Here is a 22,857-nt window from a genome sequence, read left to right as displayed (position 1 = left end):
TACCAGCTTCTTACCCAAGTAACAATCTGATGCCTCAATTTTGTAGTTTAGAACTTTCCTGTTTATTTTCAATTTCCTATCTGAACACCACATTCAGAAGTTTCAACTCATGTCTGTTTCACAGGAGTGACTATGAAGAGATGCCACTTCAGAATGGCCAAGCTATTAGAGCCAAGTATAAAGAAGAGTCAGACAGTGATTGACTGTTTTCAATGGAGACAGACTTGTTCATCTGGAATTAAGCCAATTCTCAAGTTTTCCTACATGGACAACTTTCTTGGCTTCCTTACAGTCTGCTGTCATTTGAACACCAACTCCCAGGAAGGACACCCTGCTTCTGTTTCTGTTTACAAGGATAAAACTGGGAAAACAAATGCTGGAAATGATTATGGTGAAAAGTTAAGAAACCAAAATTTTTACATGTCTTATAAAATGCTTGCTAGCAGGATGTCTGTGGACTAAAATCTTTATCTATTTCCATTTAAAAGTCTCACAGATTGTATACTGAGTTTCAAATTGCTTCCTTGCTGCTTGGTTTTGGTTTTTTTTTTTTCTTTTTTTTCTCCTTAGGATGACGTACAGAATTCATCTGTTGCATTTGCATTAGCTGGTCTGTATACTGTCCACTGTGGTATGAAGTGCCTCATTTCCCTTTCAATTTTCTACCTTAGCCTTTTGAGCTGGAGGCAGGGAATGAAGTGGTCTTTTTTTTTTTTTTTTTTTTTAAATCAGTGCAAGAAGACACAAGCTTTCTATTCTTCCTTCAAATTGGTGATGCAGACATACGGCCATTTTTTAAATACATTTCAGTAAGTTTACTGGATTTGTAAGTGCAAGATATGGGCAAATAGGCAAGTTGTAGTGAGCCACAATAGTTGCAGTGGTGCGAAATTATTTGTGTGTTTCATGACATGCTTTAGTGTCACAATGTGTCTGTATTGTTTTTTTTAAACAGCCCTTTCAAATGGAAATATTTCAGCAACAACAAAACTCAGAAGGAAGCCAGTACTGGCTTCTTACTAGTCCTCTTGTATGCTGGAGGAGATTGTTACACTTACAGAGAATAGAGTATGAAAGTTCTCTAAGGAATTACAATTTCAAATTTCCAAACATTTCATTTTTAGAGTTTTTTTCTACGTCAATTTTCCCTTAAGTTGTATTAATAAATAGTTACTCTACATGCTAGGAACAATTGTAGTTGCTCATGTATTAAATGTGCCTGAGGGTCAGCTTGTGAGCATGTTCTGTGCATAGCTCAGCTCCTTTGTCATAGCAGTCACCACTGGTATGATAGGAACTTTTACTAGCACATTTTGTGATTATCTGTATTCCAGTCTGTGCTGGAACAAAGTTATATGGGAATTAAGTATTCCTTGTACAATGCTGCTGCTTCTCCATTTAGAAGTTGGTTTTCTCCTACACTGTTGTTCAGTTCTTTATTTAAGATGTTTGTAACTACTTTTGTTTTCAGATACTTGACCTTTCTAAAAATAATCTCCTTTTTTTCATGTATTTGTGACAGAGATTTACTCTTGTAAAATTTCTCTGCCCTGCTGCTGTAGAAGACTCTCAAAAGCACTGTTAATCTACTACAATAAGGTGCTGAGTTGCACTAGGGAATTGTGCTCCTCAATAAAGTAGTTTAAGCAGAATAGTGCAATGAAGTCCTGCTAGACTTGCTGAATCGTATTGGGGAAAAAGATTTGTTGTTTAATGTAACAACTGCTCTAGACCATTCCCATTGCAATAACCTTCTGGTGGCTGTTCAAGATCATGAAGGGGAGACTTCACAAGGCGGCAACTCACTTAGAGTGGACCAAAGGAACTGCTTCATGTAGTTGTGCCCTTACTGTTGTAGAATAGTTCAGATTAAATCAGTGCTTTGCTAAAGATGTGTCATGAGACATTTAGTGTGAGAGGGAAAGCTTTCTAAAATTATGTAGAGCTGTGAAATTTTTTGAGAGTATCTGAAATTAAAACCTTTTTGTGCCAGGGATCATTTCTTTGTTAGAAGCCAAAGCACTGTTGTATGGCAAAAGCAAGGAAACTGCTGGGGAGGAAGATAAGGTTTTTCCCTTTTATTTCTTAATTGATGTTATTTTAGAAGAACATATAGGAAAACATTAAAAAATATTTCAAGGTAGTGGTGGTTTTCTTTCCAGTGAACTGTAGTAAACTTTACCTTCAGCACTTTTTAGACTATTTTTAAAGCGTATGGGGGATGTTCTGTTATCCTAGAATTGGAGAGCCCATTCTCATTTTTACTATTGCTGATATAACTCTCCCTATTTGAATGTGGAGACTCAGACTTGGGGAGCAACTTGGCGTTGTTTGCATAGGCCAAATCTTTTAAGTTCCATTGGAGTAACAGTGGGTACAGGAAGTAGGTCTTCAAAAACTGGTATTTACATGGTTCTTATATACTCAGACATTTTTTCCTCTGCTAGTGTTTCTCTCCTAAATTGTTATGACGAGATAAAATTTGACCAATGTGCAAAGTACACTAATGTTTATCACAGTCTTAACTGGTGGTTACAGTTAACTTTGAAATAGTGCGATGCTTTGGGATTTCATTAACTAAAAACCATCTTTTTAATTTGACTTTAAAATTATTTTTCTAAACTGCTTTCAGCCCATTTCTCTTGCTATTTTGTTTGAATAAACTTCACTACATCACTACATTCAAAGTGGAAATAGAAACGCTAAGAATGGGAAATGTGTACCTAAAGTATCTCACAATGAAAAGAGTGAGAAAATAGTTTCTGTGGTCATTTTTAGAGATTATATTTAAGCAATGTTTGCCATGCAAAATAGCTTTCTATTTTGGAAGTGCTACAGTGTTACAGTAGCTTGGTTGAAGCACTGTTGCATCAAATTCAATATACAGTAAGGTGACAAAAGCAGTACAGCAGGTGAGGAACTAGTTTTGCTAGCAAGACTCCTCTTATTTCCATGATTGGAAACCAGAGACAGTACTTGAAGAATATTCCAATATGGATTGTAAACAGCTTGGGAGTCAGTGGCATAAATTTACCTCTGAGTAAAGTATTGAAATTCAAGGGTCAAAAAAAAGAAATCTGTTTAAGAAACTAGCCTGGCTTTCCTTTCATTACTGCTAAAGTGGTGATTTCCATCACTACTGGAACTGTACAAAACAGGAAAAGTACACAAAAAGGCCCCACAGCATACAGTGATCCTGCTCTAAAGGAGAGGTCATCCATTAGTTAACTGCAAGACTTCCACGTACACAATGATTACAAGGGAATTTTAAGAAATCAATAATTGAGCGCAAGCCAGTCACAGCTACTATTTTCTGTAGTATTTGCTTTACAAATACAGGTGAGGTTGAAATTGGTTGAAAACTTTCCTAGGACTGGCAAAGAGGAAGTCTAAGGCTTAACTCCAGTGAGAAACAGCTAGTGCATTGGATCTGTGGTACCAATATTGGGGAGAATGGTTCCAGCTAGGAAAGACTTTGATCTCTTGTCTTTCTCTGAGCCAAATGACATTTTATCCATAGTCACCTAATTTCCCCACCCATTTCCTTTTGCTTATGCCAGTAATAACTTTTGCATTACTGTAAAACTTTTTTTAGGAGTCTGTAAATATGTAAAATGAAAATACGGAAAAATTGTGTACCAAAATGGTATAAAATTGTGTAAGATAAATGCTCTGTTTAATGAGAAGCTGTAATTAAATGCTGCTTTGAGAAAGTGTGCATGAGGACATGTTAAATATTCTGTGTATCTCTAAGTTGTGCTAATAACAGCAAATTATCCATTTATGTTGTAAAACTTCATGCTAATGTGGAATATGAAGGAAAACTGAATATTTTACTTCAAGAAAGTTTATTGGAAGACTTTATGTGCATAATCATTGTTAAATATGTTCATAATAAAGTTTTATATCTTTATATTGTATCCTGGGTTTATTTTCCTTCTACTGAATTTTACTTTTCATAAACCTTTTGCATGACTTACACATATTTTCAGTTTACATGCATTTTCTTACACATATTTAAACTTGGTTAATTGCATAAGGATGGGATCCAAGAGGCTGGAGGGTTTTTAATACCCTGCCTGAACTTGAAGGTGGAAGGACAGGTTGCTAATTTTCCTAAATATGCCAGCCAGGTTACAAAAGGGACCTGACATTCTCAAATGGTTTTACAGTGGCTTTGCAAAGCCTGCAGTGGTCATGCTGACATTGAGAATTCCCCTGGTGAATGTTAATGCCAGTAACAAAAAAAAAATTTAGAGATGAAGATGCTGATGTCATTCATCAACTTCTTACAGCTCTGTACCTTCCAAAATTCTGCTTATAGCTGGTAGACTGCAAAAGTGATCAGCACATCACTTGCTGTTTGGGGTAATGCCACTTCTTATATAAACTCAAGGAGAGACTGAAATCTGTGCTGAATAAAATGGCCAGAAACTTCCCTGCACAAATGGATACACAGCTTACTCCTGACTTTAGTATCAGATAGATAGTTCTCATTTAGCAGCAGCAGTTAATCCTGGAGCTATTTCTGCTGTGGTAGTGACAGCAAATGGCTTACCCCTTCCTCCTCCTCCACCCCTACAGACTGGGGCTGCCATGCCCACCATTCCTATAGCTGTAATCATATGAAGAACTGCAGCAATAATCAAGAGACAGGAAAGAGAGCATGACTTTACCTTCTTGGATGCTCCAGCCCACAGTTTGTGCTAATTTTTTTTAAGGCCAAGTAATTACCCAGAGCAAGGACTGCAAGCTTATCACTTTATTTTGGCACTGAGATAAGCTGGCCATCACCTTCTGGAACAAGTGATTAAAACAAAGGTGTTTGAAAGTAATGAAAATTTAGAAATCAGTTACTGTAGAACACTGAAACAGTAATACACAACTGCTATGCAATTTTACAGAAAAGTACTACCTTAATCATGGGAGGGAGACCTAAAAATCTGCAACCTCTAAACCTCTTTCTGTAGTCCTAAAATTGTTACATTGGAAGTACTGGTTATTGCTTACGTACTACCTATAACCATCTATAAAACTGTATCTACCTTTCTATAGCACAGCTTGTTTTAATGCAACAGGGTTTCTTGCTCCCATGCAGCCTTTACACTGACAAGCATTTCAGACATTTGGTTGTTTTTTTTTTTTTAGCTCAGCATATGCACAAATCAACAAACAGCAAAAAATCAAGGGATCTGCTGTTTTACTAACATGAACAAAAGACAAGGAATGTCTGAAAGGCTTGACCAAGAAGCAAATACTGACTTAAAGTGCACAGAACTATTTCTTTCAAATGCAAATAAATGGCTCAATAGGTATTACATTGCCAGCATCATTCTGGCATGATGGAGATAAAGATTAAGCACCCAGATGAAAAATTCCCTCAGCAACTCAAAGAAAGCAAGATTTATTCTTTTCATGACAACTTTTTCTCTCACCCTGATGACTATTTTAGGCACATTATTCAATGTGGTTTTAATATTTTCTTTTTACAGGTGTTGTATCATTTTGTACTGAAGACTGAGCTAAGGCTCTCTGCTACAGCAAGGTAAGGTATGTGCTCCTCAGACTAATGTATGTACACAGTGTACAGCCCTGTAGCACTCACTAGGATATATGTGAGAAGAATGAAGTGGCTTGTCATGGAGATGTGTTTACAGCGCTGTTTTGAAACAGGAATGTCAGCAGAAATACAGAAGTCTTACAGCTCTAGTAAAAGTCTCAAATGTAACAAGCCCTCAGCTGCCAATAAATACAACTCTTCTGCCCTCCTGACAGCAGACAGAGAGGAAGAGGGTCAAAGCCTTGCCTAGCACAGGGTTTTCCACAGTTTGGATACACTGAGCAGAGTTATCACAGAGCATGTAACACTATGGCAAACAAATTCTCTCCTGCAATTTGAATTTGCAGTATTGTGTCTTTCCAGATCATGAAATCATCCTGTTGTATTAGCAGTCATCTTTCTTGAAACAGCTTTAGCTGAGAGCCAGATTCTGGAAACATTAGACAGTGCCTCCTGAAGCAAAGAAGCAAATCTCAGATCACTCAGACTGACTCCAGCCCAGGGATCCTCTCCCACACTTGGTCTGTAATTCTTTCAGCTTCACTAGCAGTGAGCTGCAATTTGCAGAAGCAGCACAGCCGTTTGCAGAGGTTTTCTGAAATTCACAGCATGCTGCCATTTCTTTAATTGGCTGAGAAATCATTACCCAAGCCTGTACTGAAAACCTGTTTTACTGCTTCTACAACTTCAGAAGGCAGGAGGCTTACAAGTTATTTAGTCACATTGCCTCAAGGCAGTTTTTTCCCCTTTCAGAAAGGATCATGTTTCAACAACTACTAGAACTCATCACCCTCACTGTCAGCAAAATTAAGTAAGTTCAAGACCAACTTAACACAGGTAGCTGGCTGCAGAAGTGAATGATTACCCAGGCATAGTTTGCTGAGCACTTCCAGAATGTGGGAAGTTTCTTAACTGTCTTTGTTCAATGAAGACAGTTATCATTCCATACCCTTAATACCACACAAAAATATTAAACAGGTCCCAAAAATGCAACCAAGTTACTTTTTGATAAACATAATCTAATTTTCTTGCAACTTTGCAGTGACTTTGGGAAAATAATGAAATTTTTGCATTCTGGTATGTACCTCAACTATCTTGAAGAGAATTGAAAAAACTGAAACTTCTTCCCCAATAACAAAAGATTTAAGTTTAAATGAGTCACACCAATGGTTATGAATTTCAATAATTTAATGCTAACCAAAAGTACAAAGTGTGAAAGTCAGTGTCTCATTTTATACTGGTTTTAGAAAAGAAACCTAGAGAAAGTGTTTACACTGCAGCAGATTTCAGTATTAGCACCTTGAAGAGAAATTTTGAAGTGATAAAAAAGTATAGCAAACACTGGTATGGTCCTAAGAACAAACATAAAACATGTAACAGCATGTTTTCAAACTTCTACACTTGAAGAAAAGTTGCTTAAAAAATACATTAAAAACAAGTTGTTCAGGTATTCACAGTCTGAGTGGAGATGGAATCAAGTGCTGGAATAGAAAAGAGAATAGTGAACTATTTCAAGGCAATTATATTGCAAGTCCAAAGGCACTGACGATACAGTACATGGTCTTATTCTCCCATCTCACAGTGCAGGTTCCTAGAAAGACAAAAAAGGGTTTCAGAAACAGAAGGAAGTTACAGTGATTACATGCATCCCCCTAAATGCCTATTTAAACTTGTTTAAGAATCTTAACAATGAAGCTTTCATGACAGCTAGGCATTTCATATATAGCGCAGTTAGCACCACAGCCAAATGGAAAGAATACCAAACAGTATGTTATTACTCCAAAACTACAGCACTTGGGGAAAAAAAAAAAAAGTATGTTGCCTAGTCTTAAAGAGCATGGCTTTAAGCTGCAAGTTGGAAAATCGAAGAGCTGTGTTCCTTACCATCACTGGAGTTGTCCCAGAAGCAAGAGCTTGCTGTATGTAGCCCAGCACCATTCTTTTGCATGATCACACAGGTCACTGTTAGTCAGTAGAGAAGCTCTGATTAATTTATCACTAATTCACATTTAGCTCCATTTTTGCTCAGCTTAGCACACACATACACACACATAAGCAAACAGCCATGCCTGTGAGCAGTTTACAGACAAGGTTCTTGCTAAGATCTTCCCCCACCCCCCACCTACTGGTGCACTTGATTGTAGCAGCTTTCGCAGAAAAGGGAAAGCTGAGCTCACCGATGTACTTGAAGGGCTTCCCCAGCTTTGTGAGCTGGCTCAGGGTTTGTTCCACCACACTCGTTGTCCACTGGTTCACTTTGCTGTGCTGGTAGGCATTGCCACCAATCGCACCCTCTATGGCCTGGGGGGACAAACACCTAATGGAGCTGCACTGCTGTCAACCACAAGGCACCCATTAACCCTTTGCAGTATGGACCCCACACCCACAGAAAAATTCTAAATCCTGCTGGTCCACACTGGTTGTTGGAATTATTTTCAATTATTAAAAACTCGTGGGTCAGAGTCTGAGGCATAGGGGAAGATCATAGATCCCACCCTCTGTTAATTTTGTGATATTTAGATTATTTGTAATGTCCTACAGCCAGAGTTAAGAAAAGGCCTTGCCTTCAAACAGTCCTGGAGAGAATGAAAAAAGGCACAATAGTACAATAGCTCATTCACACATATTCTTCTACAAAAATGAAATTCAGATTTTTCAGCAGAATAATTTTTGGGAAACAAAAGATCCATGTATTTGCTGGTTACTAACAGAGAAGAGGCCTCCACCCAAATACTCCATTTTACTCATGAGGATAGTTTCCCCTTTAAGATATAAATAAAAAGTCCCTTTACATTAAATGTTTTTCATTAGCCTATTTTTTCATCACAGAAATTATTTTAAAAATAACCATGAAATTATTTTGAATTCAGAAGAGACAGGAGCAAGTATTAAAGCATGTGTATTCAATTTACAGAGTCTGAGTTATTTTGCAACAATAAAAAGATTGCACTACTCTACAAAAGGAATTCCAAATCCCACTGGAAATTTTCTTGACAGAAAATTCATCTTTCTTAGAAACAAGAATAGTTCAATCATTCCAAACAAACAAGAACTCATTTTGGAGAAAGGCATCTTGAAAGAACACAGTAACATGCATATGAAGACAGTCTATGAACAATTCCTGTATTTTACTAAAACATAACATCTATTTCTACAGGGTTTAACATAAAACATCTCCCTAGAAATTCTAATAGGGATGCACTGTAACCAGAGAGGAGGATATAAAAAGATTTTAAATATCTCTTGGATTTGCAATATACATCACAGCTAAAGCGTGGTATCATTTCTGCTGAAGCCCATACACTGGTTAAATCAAGAGTTACCTGTACTTTGAGAGCAGCCTATCTAGAAATCTATTATGTATCAGTTATCACATGTCAATGAATGCCTTTTAGCACACAGCATACAACATATGAAATTTCACACCAACAAAATGAAAATGTTTAAATTACCTCTTTAATGATCACACTGACTTCATCAACAACAAAGGTGGCCTACAAAAGAGAAAGTAGAGTTTTAAATGATCAGTGGACACATTCTTCTGCTTCTGAGGTTCAAGATCTGTTAAGAACATGCACTAAAAATTTAATTTATGCTTTTCACATTTCTGGCAAGTTGGAAGATAGTATATATTTATTTGCATATATATGTAGTCTGGCTGCTTGAACCCAGTCAAGTTAACCCTCTTAGAAAAGTAATGAAAAGTAAGAGATGAACTAATATTGGCTGTCCTTTTGAGTTAAGAAAGCTTTCAAATTTTAACCTGGAAGCATTTTAAATAAAATGTATAGCACTTGTGTACATATCTCCCTTTCCAGTAAGCACTAATGTCAGCACATCACAGTGGGCTCTCGGAGACAACCTCAGCTTGCAGGTAAATGGGACAGACATCTCCAGGGCACTGATGTGGACAAGATATCAATTCATAGCTGAAGGAAAAACTGTCATGGCAATCTCACTGGGGATAAGAAGAAAACTGTCCCTTGGAAACCAAAGGGGAAATGTAGCTTGCTGGACCTTCAGCCTTTGGGGAGCAGAGATTAAGCATGTGTAATAGAGACAGTGAAGGCCCCAACATTTAACTAATCTTAAATCTACCACCCACTTACATGTCTGGTTACTAGTTGTGTATATTGACTGGCTTTTCACTGGGAGGTCAGTCAGCTTCCCCAGCTGACAGAAATTACCAACAGCATAATTCATGTGCAGGATGCAGTTCCACCTGCTCAGGAGAATTTCAACATCACATTTATAAAACCTTTGGTCAGAAGGTGAACAGTACAACCAGCTTCAATGACATGTGACATTCAGCGAGTTGAGGGCAGCTGATCATTCCCTGTGACAGAAACAGCCACATCCTGGGAGACATACTGGGCAACTCCTTTTCTATATCTATTTGGTGGCACCAACTTGCTTGCACAATTCAACATTTTTAAAAGCTTTTATGTTCTGTGGCAAATTGCCTTTTATTTTCAGCTTCTTGACTTTAATTGTAACATGCCTCGTTTATTTTCATGGTACTACATTTTACAGGTGCTTACATTTTAAGGTGCACCAGCATATTTAACCAAATTAGAGCTACAATATCAAAACACTCTCTCCCATAGAGCATAAATTAAGAATATGCATGGCAGACATGAAGATTGCTGTCAAGCAAGATAATAAACCACATACAGTTTTTTTCTTCAAAACGTCTGCCCAGAAATGCCTTTGAGTACACACATGGTTCACACCAAAGTAAAATGATTTAAATTCAACCCAAGTTCTTAAAGGTATTTTGATATCTAATTTGTACTGAAATAATAGAGAGATTTGACAATTTGCTTCTAAGGCTGCCGTTACTTTTCAACACTGCTCCTTTTTTGGAATGAGTAAAATGAACATAAATTTCTGATATCCGAATTTTGGATGTATGTGCTATAACTGAACTATGAAATAACACAATATTAGCCGTTTTATCGTTGTGTCACCTTTTAGTAAGATGACATACAAACTTTTTTATATTGAAAAATAAAAGGGAAAAAACAATTTAGCTCCGCTGCGGTGCCTCTCTGGCACAAAGCAAACAATGTTTCCAACGCCTTGATTAACAAGGGGCGCTCCCAAGGCAACACATGCAAACTATTAGTACCATAGCCTGTAGTAATTCTGAACATGTATTTGACAACAATTGTAAGAATGATGTTCGAGTTTGTTAATTATATAATTTTTAACAAACGTGTGTGACCGTAACGCAGGCCATGAGGACGAGGCTTCCAGCACAGCACAACCTGACACACCTTCGCCCCTCTCGCTGCTTCGCTATTGTCTCACAGTCACATCGCGGCAGTTTAACAGTGCCACAGCTCACACTGCCCCTCGGCAACAGCAGCACCGGCTGCTTCCTCTTCCTTAGCCGAGGGACATCAGGCGGGCATTTGGCACGATAATTGATTGAGATCCTTGATTTATCGCACTCCGTCTCTCGTGAACGGGGTGTGACGCCCCATCTCGGACTCCTCTTTCCACACAGAAGCAGCTTGCTCGAGTCTTCCCCTGCCCTCAGCACAGCGGCCACCCTCCCACCGCGGCACTGCGCTCCGCCGGCGGGGCAGCCCGCAGCCGGACACCCCTCACGCCTCTTCCCCGAGGGACCTGCGGCGGCAGCTCCGAGGGGAGCAGCAGGCGGGGGTCCAGGCCGGTGGAGAGGAGCCCAGTGAACTCCCAGAGAAGAACAAAGGCTGGGCCCGGCTCCCGCCGATGCCCGGGACACGCGGCTCCACCCTGGGGAAGGGCGACAGGGATGGCGGCTGGGGACGCCGAGGGGTGGGATCGGGGCGGACACGCACCGCCTAAGACCCTCCGCCGGCCCTGAAAGGTGACGCCAGGCAGAGAGTTGTCCTGCCCCCGTGCCCCATCCCGTTACCTCCTCTGCCGTCTGGAACTCGTCCATGTTCCCGGCGGAGCCGCTCGCACCACCGACCCCCGGCACCGGCACCGCCCCGCGCCGCTGCGCCCCTCGCCGCCGCCGCCCGCACTGCGCCTGCGCGCCAGCCCCGCCTGGGCCCCGCCCGGCGCCCTCCAAGATGGCGCGGTTTCCATAGCGACACGGCCGGGACTCGCACGGGAGATGGCGCTCGGCGGGGCCACCGTGGTGGTGTCAAACATCCCAAAGACTGTGGCCGACAGAGATACGGGGGCCACTTGTCGCAGCTGTGCTTTTCTTGCGGCTAGGTTAGCGTTCGTGTTCAGCCATCCAAGAGGTCCTTCCCTGGGAGGTCCTTCTGTGCTTCCCAAGGAGGGAAAGAGGATCTGCATCTTGTTTCTGGAAACAGCTTGGAAAGAAGGCCTGCCTTATGGCACAATCTGAAAAAATAAAAACAGAAAACCTCTCCCCTGTCATTTCGTTATATTTCCGCCCTGTCCAGCCGGTGGGTAGTGAGAGGGCAGCTTTGGTGGGTGTCTGGCATCCAGACAGGGTCAACCCACCGCTGAAAAATACCTGAATTCTTGCAGTGCAAAGCAAATCCTGTTATTCTTAGCAGACATAGTAAGAATCAGGACAATGAAGATAAGGACACAGTTGTCACAGTTTCTGGATGTTGTGTGTGTGCAGGATTTACAGGTTGTCCAAATCACTGATGCTAGCAGCCCCCGAGAGCTGCTCTGGGCAGTGGAAGATGCTGGTCAGGTCAGAGGAGCTGCATGAACTGCAGAAAGAGTCTGCATGGAGGGAGAAATGACTTACTGGGGACAAGTGCAAAGGGCTGTATGGCGGCAGGAATAACCACTTCTGTGAGTGCTGGACTAGCTTGTTCAGGAGCCTTCCATAGATGATGGAGTAGGGGAGTGTTTAGGTACAATTTATCTCAATTTCTTGTATGGTGCTGTTTTTCAAAAAATGCAAAAGAAAAGTGGACATAGAGCTTGAAGGATGAGGGAAGCAGCATTCCTGTTGCCCTCTCTGCAGTAAGGCTGCACAAGAAATACTGTGCCAAGTATTGGGGATTGTATTTCAGGAAGGTTTAGGGAATTATAGCCCTGGCACACTGCTAAGTGTGCTGAATCACCAGTTTTGATCTTGTCTCCAGTCCTGTGTCAGGCTCTGCCTCGTGTTTCTCCTGAAAAAGCAGACCCTGGCCAGCTGCCTCACTTTGGGGCTCTGTAGGCAGCCTGTGGCTGGGTGGGCACCTCGCCCCAGAGGGATGTGGTGGCACTGGGGCTGGATGCTGAGCACATCCTCAGCCCCCATTCCAAGTCATGTGCTTGCTGCTTGCAGAAAGCAGAGACAAAAAGGTGAGGACTATGGGAAGACTGAACAAGTGGTGCTTGTTTGGACAAAAGCGTAAGAGACTTTTATAACCATATATTTGGTTATATTCTTAGCCTACATAGAATACTGCAGCAGTTTTCCATGTCCAAAGATGAGAGGGAAAAATACAATGAGTTAAATACGTGGTAATCAAGGCTTAGATTAAATATTAGGGGAAAGCTGATGGTAGCGCTAATGTTCCTGAGCCTGGGTTTGAAACACAACTAACCTGTCACTATGGGTAGTTAAAATCCTCAGGCTACTTCTGGCCTTTTAGTAAGTTAAAGTTTTGTCTGAAATTAGGGCCCAAATTATCCAGATATGGTGCAGATGTGAGTAGCTTTAGCCCCAGTAACAGTTTCTTTCTCTTCATGATGCAGCTGAAGAAGGTGATTAAACTTTACATACACAGGTGGAAATGTTTGGACTTATTTAACTTAATGAGGTTATAAAAAAGGAGGTTCTTACACTTTGCCATATGAGTAGAATTGCTGTGCTTTGTTTAATTTTAACTACAAATTGCAAATCTTAAAACACCTGAAACAGTTAAGAAGGGCTTCTCTGTTGTTTGCACAGTTTGGTAGAGCTGGGAACAAGAAAGGAGACTGACCTGTAAGAATAGCCTCTGTGTTTTTTTCCCAGGCTTAGAAATATTTGGGATATAATTTTGAACTTCATTACTTGCACTTAATTCTGTAATGGACTGAATTGGTATATCTAATCAGCATAATGTTTTAACTGCCAATTGTTACCTGTGGTCAGGTTTCCAGTTGTGAGGTAGAAAGGTAGAATAACTTTGCTTTTTTTTTTTTTTTTTTCCCCCAGATGTATAAAAACTGAATTCTCTTGAATTTTTATCTATGCTAATTGCTTTATCATGCAGACTTAAATAGAAAACTGTTTTGTTTCCAGTTGATGACACAAACCAAGCTTTCTGTGCAAGTCCTGGAGTCATTGATGTTAGAAGCATTTTCAAATTTATGGTGTCAGAAAAAGAAACCATAGAACTCAAAGCCACTTCTCTTCCTGTGTGTGGCTTGAAGACAGCATATTTTGGTATATCAGACAGCTTTTGTACTCTCTGGTGCTGAGTCTCCTTTTAATGTTAGAAAAACAAATATCTTTTCTTTGCTTGTTGCTGGTAACAAAACCACAGACCTGGCTGAAGCTGTTGTAACGCTAGAGCTCTTTGTTGAGTGCATTTGCTTTTAGCTGTTTGGGGTGCTCCTCCGAATATATACAGCAGTATTGGTGCACAAAGGAAGGAAAGGGGGTGGAGAGGAGCCACCAGTTTTCTTTAAGGAAAGATAAAAATATGAGTGCTACTCATCTTTTATGAGCAGTTTACTTCCTGGTATCTCTTTAGTGGCTGCTGAAGAGGTAAGGACATCATTTTACTCTATTTTGGATGACATAGCAGAGGGGGATTCATTTTTACTTACTGGCATGGTATTTTTCAAACTGGAAAAGATTTAATGGCAAACCACACCTGTAACTTAATATTTTGTGTTAGGTTTAGTTGTTTGTTTTATTTTTACTTTTAGTTCAGGGGTGGGATGTTATTAATATCACAGACTTAATTTTGGTAAAGCATTATCAAAGAATTTGAATAATTTTCATGTGCATATGCAAGGATGGGAAAGTTAAACTGTTGCAGCCAGGTAGTACAAAATAAAATTTGTCATTTTATTTGCTAAGAATTAATTAATGTGATTGGTACCAGCAGCATAGAAAATAGCCACAAATTGCAGTAGCTTTTGAGACTGGTTTTACTCTGAATTTTCTTAATCTGTTCCTTGTTATTGATGTATTACATCCATCTTCTGGGTTAATGGATGAAGTAATCTAATTATCTCAAGTCAATGAAGACTGTGACTTTAGAAGATCTGTTAATTTATAATTATTTAATTGTCATTATTTTGCTAATGCTTAAGGATCTGAAAGAAGATCAATAATACATTGTATGTAAAATTGCTTTGAGGAAAAGCTTGCTAAGTCAGGCATTTTTAAATTTAAAAACTTAGAAAAGAAGCTATTTTTGCAAACTTAATCTAGTGATAGGTAGGCCTTTTGCTTGATCTTCAGTAACATAACTACATACTATTTTACCCTGATGATAGGAAAAAAGCACGTCTTTTTGAGGCTGCACTGTCTGCATGCATGCCTCTCTCTCCTAAGGCATAGCCACACTGGTCATCCCTTCTCCCTTGCAATGGCTTTGGGATCTCTTCTGATATTTTCAGGAAGTTACTTATCCATCTGCAAAGTGCCTGATGCTGCTTTATTTTAAATACAAAATGTAACAATAAATAATGAAAATTGCATCATTTAAAATAATGCTTGAACAGAATATTTTATGTGACCTTTGTGCTGGAAAGGAAGAAATATTGTGTTGTTTACTAAAGAGTTGCTGCTACTTTTGGTTTTACATAGAGGATGCTCAGCTTTGAGGTTAGCTGACTGTGTAAAACAGCTAGCTAGCTGCATTCAATGGGTAAACATGAAAGGACGACATTGCTGAAGGGTTTTTTCCTGTCAAAGAGGGTCATTACTGAAAACACTCATTTATTAGTGCCAAAAAACTACTCTAATGCAGACAGCTTTGGTGTAAGAGAAAAGTTCTTATTTCACAGTGGTAGAGAGCTTTTCAGTCTAATTTGAACATCTCTGTGAAATGATTACAAGTTCAAGTTTGTTGTGAAGCCAAGGATTATCTCCCATTTTGGAGGTTGTAATACTTTCATAATACTTTATTTATTCTTAAAACTACATTGTCATCAAGCTAGATTTAGGGTTTTCTTTGGATGTGCAAGAAATATTGACAGAACACAATGATCGTCAGAGTTGAAATCTTCATGAACATTAAAAAAAACAACTGCAGGAGTGTTCAGGTGCAATATCGCTATAGCTGCTGGCTGTGTGGTGTATTTTAAGCTTTCCTGTCTGCAGAGTGTGATGATCTTGCTCAATAGTGAGAGAGTCATGGGTGGCTTTCCCCTCTCTGCCTAGTGCAGCTACTGTGGGATGGAGGCCCCCCTGGCCTTTTGCTGTGCAGCAAGTTTGGTCTGTTGTTTGGTACCAGGAGATGTTCCTAGCCTTTCTAACCTTGTCCCTGTTGGCACTCTACTGTTGGCATTAGATTCAGTACTTAAGATTTATCACTTGAAATAGGGCATGAAGTGTAGCTGGTTTGAAGTGTGTCATCTGTAACCCGTTTGCCCAAGCAGGCTTGATGTATGGAAAACTTTGTGCTCTTCTGTGGACAAGAGAGGCAGTCCTTTCTGAAAGAATATAAAGGAGACATCAAATAGCAACTCTTTCTGTGCTTGCTTAACTGCAGGTGTTGCTCTTAATAACTGTTTTATTGTGGCATGTTCTTCACAGCTCTGTGAGACAATGTATTTTCAGTAAGATCACTAGAGCAGTTTTATTGGATCCACTTAGTATTGACAGTCATGCATTTGCTAGCTTTTACTGATGCTTTGGTGGGATTTTCTGATGATGTTCTAGATATGCCCAAAATCTTAGGAGTTTATGGCAAATGTAGGTTGCCCTGTAATGGATGTTTTGGTATCCTGTGTAGGGCAGAGGCCCCAGAGTTTATACTGACTGCTCTTTAGATTGTTTTGATTTAAATGCAGTAAAAGGCTTTAAACATGCTCATCCATCCCAGGAGGTTTTCATAAGGTAAAAGACGAAAACAGTTGAAGGATGCAGGGGCCTTTGAAAATGACATATATTGTGTTAAAAAAAATTCTCAGGCTTTTAATGTTTCAAATGAGTAATTTCCTGTGAAATTGCAGTTCTTCAGGAAATAAAACATGATTATGCTTATCTCTGTCTCACTTGTTTCCACAGGAAACCAATCTTTTTTTCTTTTTTTTCCCCTTGAACACAAGCTTCTGTGAAATGCTTTGTGCCTTTGGTGAAAAAACCCCAAACCCATACAGGAATGGAATGCAACCTGTTTATGAATACGTATTATTACTGTCTGCTTTTTTTGGTGGAAAGTTAAGTAACTTAATTGGGTCAAGCTGTATATAAAGTAATTCCATGCACTGACAAAAATACATTGTCACTATATATCTGAAGTTTTAGTGGTTGTTTTTGGGGGTTTAGTTTTTCGTGGGATTTTCTTGTTCAGGTGTTTTTTGGTTGGTTGGTTTTTAATTTTTAAATTATTATTTTATTTTAAAACTCAGTGTTTTAAAATAAGGGTCCTGCAGTGCAGATGGTTGGTCAGTTTCTCAGCTGAGGTCCAGCAGTGAAGCATCAGTAACTGCTTTGGGAAAGCTTTACCTTTCTGTCCTATTGTCTACACCTTCTGCCTAGAACTTGACTGTGTGTATTTAGTTCAGGGAAAGTTTGAAATGCTTAACCAGTTTTTATGTCCACACCTTTAATATTGGTATACCGTAAGTGGAATTGTCTTACACTTCTAGTAATATGCACTAAACATTAAACAGTAATATTGAAAATTAATATGGAGTGTAAGCTGGTTTAGGTTGAATAATCATTTTCGTTCTTGACTTTGCTGCAAAGTATGTTAAAATTATTTTATATTTTAGTGGGGGTTTTGCAAAAGTGAAGGCCACAGAATCCATCCAAACTACAGTTGTGATTCTGTTTTAATTTTATACTTCTCATATATTTGTACATTAACTTTATTGGTTTGGGGCCAAAATTGTTAGTGCACTGAGCTGGAAATATTGTACGTCTTAACTTTTTAGTGTTTCTGTGTATTAGCAAAGATAATAGCATTATTTAGTATCCAACTGTTTATCTAGACATAACAGACATAGGTAATTGATGGAAGTGGCTTAGAGGTTGTCTTTCCCATTAGTCTTGTGATATCTTGTCTTTTCAATAAAATAAGATTAGAAGGTGACATTTTTTTCTCAAAAATTTTGTCTCAAGCAGTATGACAGTCATGGGACCTGTAGGCCTGTGTTCAAAACTGCTTTAAGCCTTTTTTTTTTGGTTGTTCTATGTTGACTGTACAAAAAAAGTGAAGGTATGTGCCTGAGTGTTCATGGACAATATGCTCAGACTCTCTGAAAAACAGGATTGTCTTAAAACCTCTCCTGTGTCTGAATTACTGCATAAAAGGTTTGAGTATAGCAAAATGTGTTCTTCACGTATTATTTGAAGTATCTTGAAGAGGTGAGAAGAGATAATTTTTTTTTTTTACTAGGTCCAGGAATCCCAAATCTGCAAGACCAAATAAAGAAACACAAACAATTTCTGCCACTTCTTTACACCATCTCTTGACAATTGTCCCTCCATCTGGTGTTGATTCAAGCGTAATCTGAGACATTGCTGCAAGATCTCATCTCTTTTGGAACCACTTTCAGCAGAAAAAAGAAAAGGAAGTTAAAAGACGTGAAAAAGTCAAGACAGCTGTGACCTTGATAACTGTTCATATTCCTTGGGTAGCAGAGATACTTAAGTGATGATCTGTGCGAAGACAGACACAGTTATTTTTCTTTTTAAGGGTATAACAGAGTGAAACACCTCACCAGTCAAGTAAGAGCACAGGCACTTAGGAAGCATTCAGAGCATCATTCTGAATGTAGTAGAACCCATAGGACAGGAGCCTACAAAACAAGTGAAATAGTGAAATTTGGCAAAAATGGACTGTGAATTTAATCTGAACTTCCTTAAGGATTTGGAACGAGAGGCTGTCCTGGAAGTCCTGTACCGTGACCAGATGGTGAGAAAAACAGAAGAGGAAAGAATAAGGTATCTGCTGTTCCCCTATTCCTGTTTTCTGGGTTTTTTTGTTATTTTGTTTTGGTTTTTTGTTTGTTTGGGGTTTTTCTTTTGGGGGGGGTGGTTAGTTTGTTGGTTTTGGGGTTTTTTCTCCCTTCTGAATTACTCTTCTTCTGCTTTGTTGTCCTTCTAAATGTACTCTTCTTTTAGCTTCTTGTTAGCTAATGCCTTTTTGTTCTCTGGGAAAACTCAGGTTATCCAGAGCCTCTTGATTTCGCCATTCTATTAACTCAAGACTAAAGATGAGCAAATACTGTTCAGTGAATAATACAGTGAATAGTACTTGGTGAATTTTACTTCTGGCCTTCATAGAAAGTTTAGTTGCTGCCTGTATTTATTTCTGTGAAGGCTTTATGGCATTCTCATCACATTTCTATTTGTGTGGGTAAGATAGAGGTTTCTAGTTTCTTAAATGTGAAAAGCTAAACTTTGTTTACAGCAAATATTTATGTAAGTATTACAAGAAAAATTAAATTATAATAATTATGTGAAGGGTTATATAGAAAGTCTGAATTGGTTAGAGAATCCATTTCAACTACTGATGTTACTAGCGATTAAACACAGATCTTGATTATTGGTGCATATAACGGAAGCAAAGTTAATGATGAGAGGTTTCGATGTTTTGGGCTGGTGTGTTTTTTTGTTTTGGTTTGGTTGTTTCAGATGATGCATTTGTTATGATTATTTTTTTACTTGGTCGAATATTTGATTCTCGGATAAATATGGTAAAAAAAAACATTAAATGGAAGGGAACACCATTTAGTCTCAGTTTTTGCTAGTGAATGCATAATCACTTGCATACAGTGATTTCAGTGCCCTCCCTGAATAGGCCTGAAATCAACAAAACCCCATTTATACTAAACTATTTCTCTATTAGTATGCACAGTTCTGGTCACACACACATTCACTCTGCAAAAATGCTGTGTGTGGATGTTTTCAAACAATGCTCAACAGAGGTCACACTTGAGGGCATATCTCCTACTAGCAATGGTATTGCACAACCAGGGGATTAGCTTGTGCTTTACTTGAGGATTTTGTCCTGTGTAATTTTTTCTTTTTTTTTTCTTTTTACCTGTGCGCTTAGGAAAATGAAACTGCAGCTGCAGCAGCTTCGGTGGAAAGGGGCAAAAAATGCAAGGCATGAATACCAGGAGAGGTCTTGTGCTCGCTGTCAGAAATCACTGGGGCTCCTGATGAACAGAGGGGCAGTGTGCAATGGATGCAGCCATCGGGTGTGCTCGGAATGCCGTGTGTGCCTGAACCCCTGCCTTTGGAAATGCACCATTTGTTATGCTCACGGGTAAGGAATTTTGCTGGCTTACACTGGTTTTGTGTATCTGTTGCTCCAACAGTTAGTGAAACAAAGCCTCTGGTGTAATGAAAATGTTGGCTGGAGCCCTGGTAGTGATGAAATGGATGGGAGCTTTGTGTTATACTTCACAATAGTTGGTATTTGGTATTTCCCTTCCTACATTTAGCAAAATGTATCCTCAGGATAGGCCAGGGGCACTGTGAGTGTGACAAAGGTGATAACAGCAAAGCACAGAAACGGTCATGAGTTTCTGGACTCCTTTCCCTGATTCATACTGAACCAGTACATCCTCACAACCTGCTGTAAAGGTGCTGTGCTGTGCTTTCACGTAGTGTAGGTAATTTCTTGACAATATTCTAATTACTATTTTCTGCCTCTTACTGCAGGAGTGAGGAACCTGGGTTGATGAATAATTTGAAGTAATGTTCTACAAAATTTTAAAGAGACAAACCAATTAATATCATTATTAGGATTTGTTCAAATATGGTCAGAAATCCAAATTTGTTTACTTTGAATTTGTTGGGTTTTTTCTTTTACTATGTCACATTTGTATTTCAGGATACAGGAAACAATCTTTCTATTACTGTATTGATACATTTTTTTAATATCAAAGTGTTCCTTTTTAGTCCGTTCTATTAATTACAGTCTTTCTAAGCAAAATGGTTTAGATATACTTCCACATTTGATGGAAAATAATATGTAGGCAAAGAATGATAGTTTTGGAAATTATTCAGAAGCTGGATGGTAAATATCCCTGTACAAAGGGTGGGAATTTGGATGAGGGTTTACTTTAAGCCAACACGAGATGAATCCACCACTTCACGCCCTCTACAGGTGCCAAAATGAGATTAAAATAGAGGAAAATATAACACAAAGTATTGGTCTCAAGTTAAACAAATTCGTACTAGTTTGAAGTAATTTTCTTATAGTTGGGAAGAGAGTTATAAACTATCACTAAGAAGATATTATCTGAATCTTCAGTTTATTTATCAGCTAATACACAAAATAGGTAGATCAGCTCTATTTATACTTGATGCAAAACTGTTACCAGACTTCAGTGCATGTGTTTTGCAGTGTTTCAAACTATAAGTACTAAACTGAAAATTAAAAAGTTAACTTTCCACATCCTCCTCTAGACACCCCTCTCCACTTCCTCTTGTTTTAAATTAGTTTCCAGTTATTTGGTGGCCACAGTGGAAATCCCCAGTAGAGAATGGCTGGTTGTTAAGCTGCCTTGCATAGTGCTGCACACCCTTAATTGTTTCATAAGCTTGTCCAAATATTTAATGGTAAAACCAGAAAAACATTATTTAGATTAATTGAAAGACCTTTTTGCTTTTCCTTGAGGAAATTACCTTTTTTTATCTTGCCAATACAGATGGATATGCCAGCTGTCATTGAATTTCTCTTTACAGTGGAGAGAGAGCACATTTGATCTTTAGTTGTAATATAAAGTCAAATTCAGTCAAACTTCTTCCTTTGCCTTCAGTGAGCTTTACATCAAAGCTGCAAATCTCAAGAAGGGTAGGGAGTGCAGCAATGTGGTAATTGCTACTCAGCACCTTTTGTTTATCCTGGTGAGGGGAAAATAGGATGCCTAAGAAAGGCAAGAGGTGATTTTCAAGTTCCAAGTATTTGTAATTTTGAGTCTTGTCTATCACTAGAGTAATTTTTTCCTGAACCAAACAGCAGCAGCAGAACTACTGAGGTTCTCCCCTAGACACTGTGTTTGTAAGCAATGGCCTTAAACACCTCAGTGAAAGAGCATGCAGGGATGGGCAAATTTTGTATTTCTTACAAAATAAGAAGTTTTGAAAGCCTTGTGAACTGACGAAGTTTGTATCTTTTGCCTGGAAGAGGCATCTCTTATATGAAAGGAGTTGGTATAGTCTGTTGGGGTTTTTTTTAAGGAATTCTGTCTTCTAGGAGTCTGGAAAGACATTTGCTTTGGAGGAGTTTAGTCTATTTTACCTGACAAAGGTTCTTTATCAGCTTTGTTTTCATACTTTTGGTCGTATATAAACTTAATACACTCTTTCTTGAAAGAAAAAAGGCATTTTCAGATGTATTTTCATTCTGTGTGTGGTCTAATTATCAGAGAATGGTTTGGGTTGGAAGGGACCTTAAGGGTCATCTGGGTTCCACCCACCCTGCCCTGGCAGAGACACCTTCCACTAGACAAGGTTGCTCAGAGTCCCATCCACCCTGGCCTTGAACACCTCCAGGAATGGTGTCCAGAACTCCTCTGGGTCGATTAAATTATCACATGAATCTGTGCAGAACTGGAGATTAAACTCTGGAAGAGAACGCAGGGAGGGGGGGTGTAGTGGGAATACTCTAAAGGGAAGGCTGGTGTTGAAAATCAAGGCACTAGCAATGCAAAGCCCTTGAAGATCTAGTGCAGACAGAGATTTCAGACATTTATTATTTAATAGATCTCCTTCCAAAATAAGTAAGTATCCTGTCTTAAAGTTATTTTAACCTAATTTTCAGACTCCTCTATGTTCAGTTGCATGCTAGGGCCTATGGTTAGATATGAAAATAAATTCTAGTCTGCAGGAGTAGTGTCTTTTTTAGCAGTCTGCATTGCTATTTAAAAAGATTTAATGAAAATGCCTAAAGACTTTAAAATCAAGCCACAGAAGGAACAAAAAGCATCCTACCTGTAATTTGTCTGTTTTGACATAGAATAAAATGAGGTGTGAAATGGCAGACCCAGGGGTTTTATTGCCTGACCATTGGTGGGTATCACTATAGGTCTTGTGTTTAGAGATTCTGCCTTTTAAAGAAGGTAGGCCCTAAAGGAGTTTACTGTTTTTATGCTGTTGCCAGTTTCAAGCAATTTTGGCAGAGACAATGGTAATAAAGAGATTAATTTTACAGGAGGAAAATCAACAACTGGGTAGAGAAGAGAGTTTAGCA

General features: G+C 39.0%; 3 protein-coding genes across 12 annotated transcripts in view; 2 read left to right on the top strand and 1 right to left on the bottom strand.

The window, feature by feature from the left end:
* Nucleotides 1-3,913, top strand: part of TMEM181 (transmembrane protein 181) — a 36,303-nt gene extending 32,390 nt beyond the window's left edge. For both annotated transcript variants that reach the window (XM_085055761.1, XM_085055762.1), the window contains exon 17: nt 125-3,913. In XM_085055761.1, coding sequence (XP_084911887.1) covers nt 125-203 — 79 coding nt within the window. In that variant the 3' untranslated portion in view covers nt 204-3,913. The remainder of the gene's footprint in view (nt 1-124) is intronic.
* Nucleotides 3,914-6,730: 2,817 nt separating this feature from the next.
* DYNLT1 (dynein light chain Tctex-type 1) lies at nt 6,731-11,615 on the bottom strand. Its single transcript, XM_085055764.1, has 5 exons — nt 11,466-11,615; nt 9,013-9,054; nt 7,738-7,861; nt 7,445-7,522; nt 6,731-7,151 (listed from the first exon to the last, which is right to left on the bottom strand). The coding sequence occupies exons 1-5, from the start codon at nt 11,490-11,492 to the stop codon at nt 7,081-7,083; spliced, it is 342 nt and encodes a 113-aa protein (XP_084911890.1). The 5' UTR covers nt 11,493-11,615; the 3' UTR covers nt 6,731-7,080.
* A 1,712-nt stretch (nt 11,616-13,327) lies between these two features.
* The window catches only part of SYTL3 (synaptotagmin like 3), a 37,480-nt gene continuing 27,950 nt past the window's right edge, over nt 13,328-22,857 (top strand). Inside the window, exons 1-5 of one of the 9 annotated variants that reach the window (XM_085055758.1) lie at nt 13,337-13,463; nt 14,195-14,231; nt 15,030-15,150; nt 18,517-18,593; nt 19,708-19,923. In XM_085055758.1, coding sequence (XP_084911884.1) covers nt 18,562-18,593; nt 19,708-19,923 — 248 coding nt within the window. In that variant the 5' untranslated portion in view covers nt 13,337-13,463; nt 14,195-14,231; nt 15,030-15,150; nt 18,517-18,561. Of the gene's footprint in view, nt 13,464-13,697; nt 14,232-15,029; nt 15,151-18,045; nt 18,594-19,707; nt 19,924-22,857 lie in introns of those variants that run through there. The other 8 variants (XM_085055753.1, XM_085055755.1, XM_085055756.1 and 5 more) reach the window with 8 other exon arrangements.

Source organism: Lichenostomus cassidix, chromosome 3 (assembly GCF_008360975.1).
Source record: "Lichenostomus cassidix isolate B80296 chromosome 3, HeHo_3.0, whole genome shotgun sequence".
Classification (NCBI taxonomy): domain Eukaryota; kingdom Metazoa; phylum Chordata; class Aves; order Passeriformes; family Meliphagidae; genus Lichenostomus; species Lichenostomus cassidix.
This window is presented reverse-complemented; position numbering and strand designations above follow the sequence as displayed.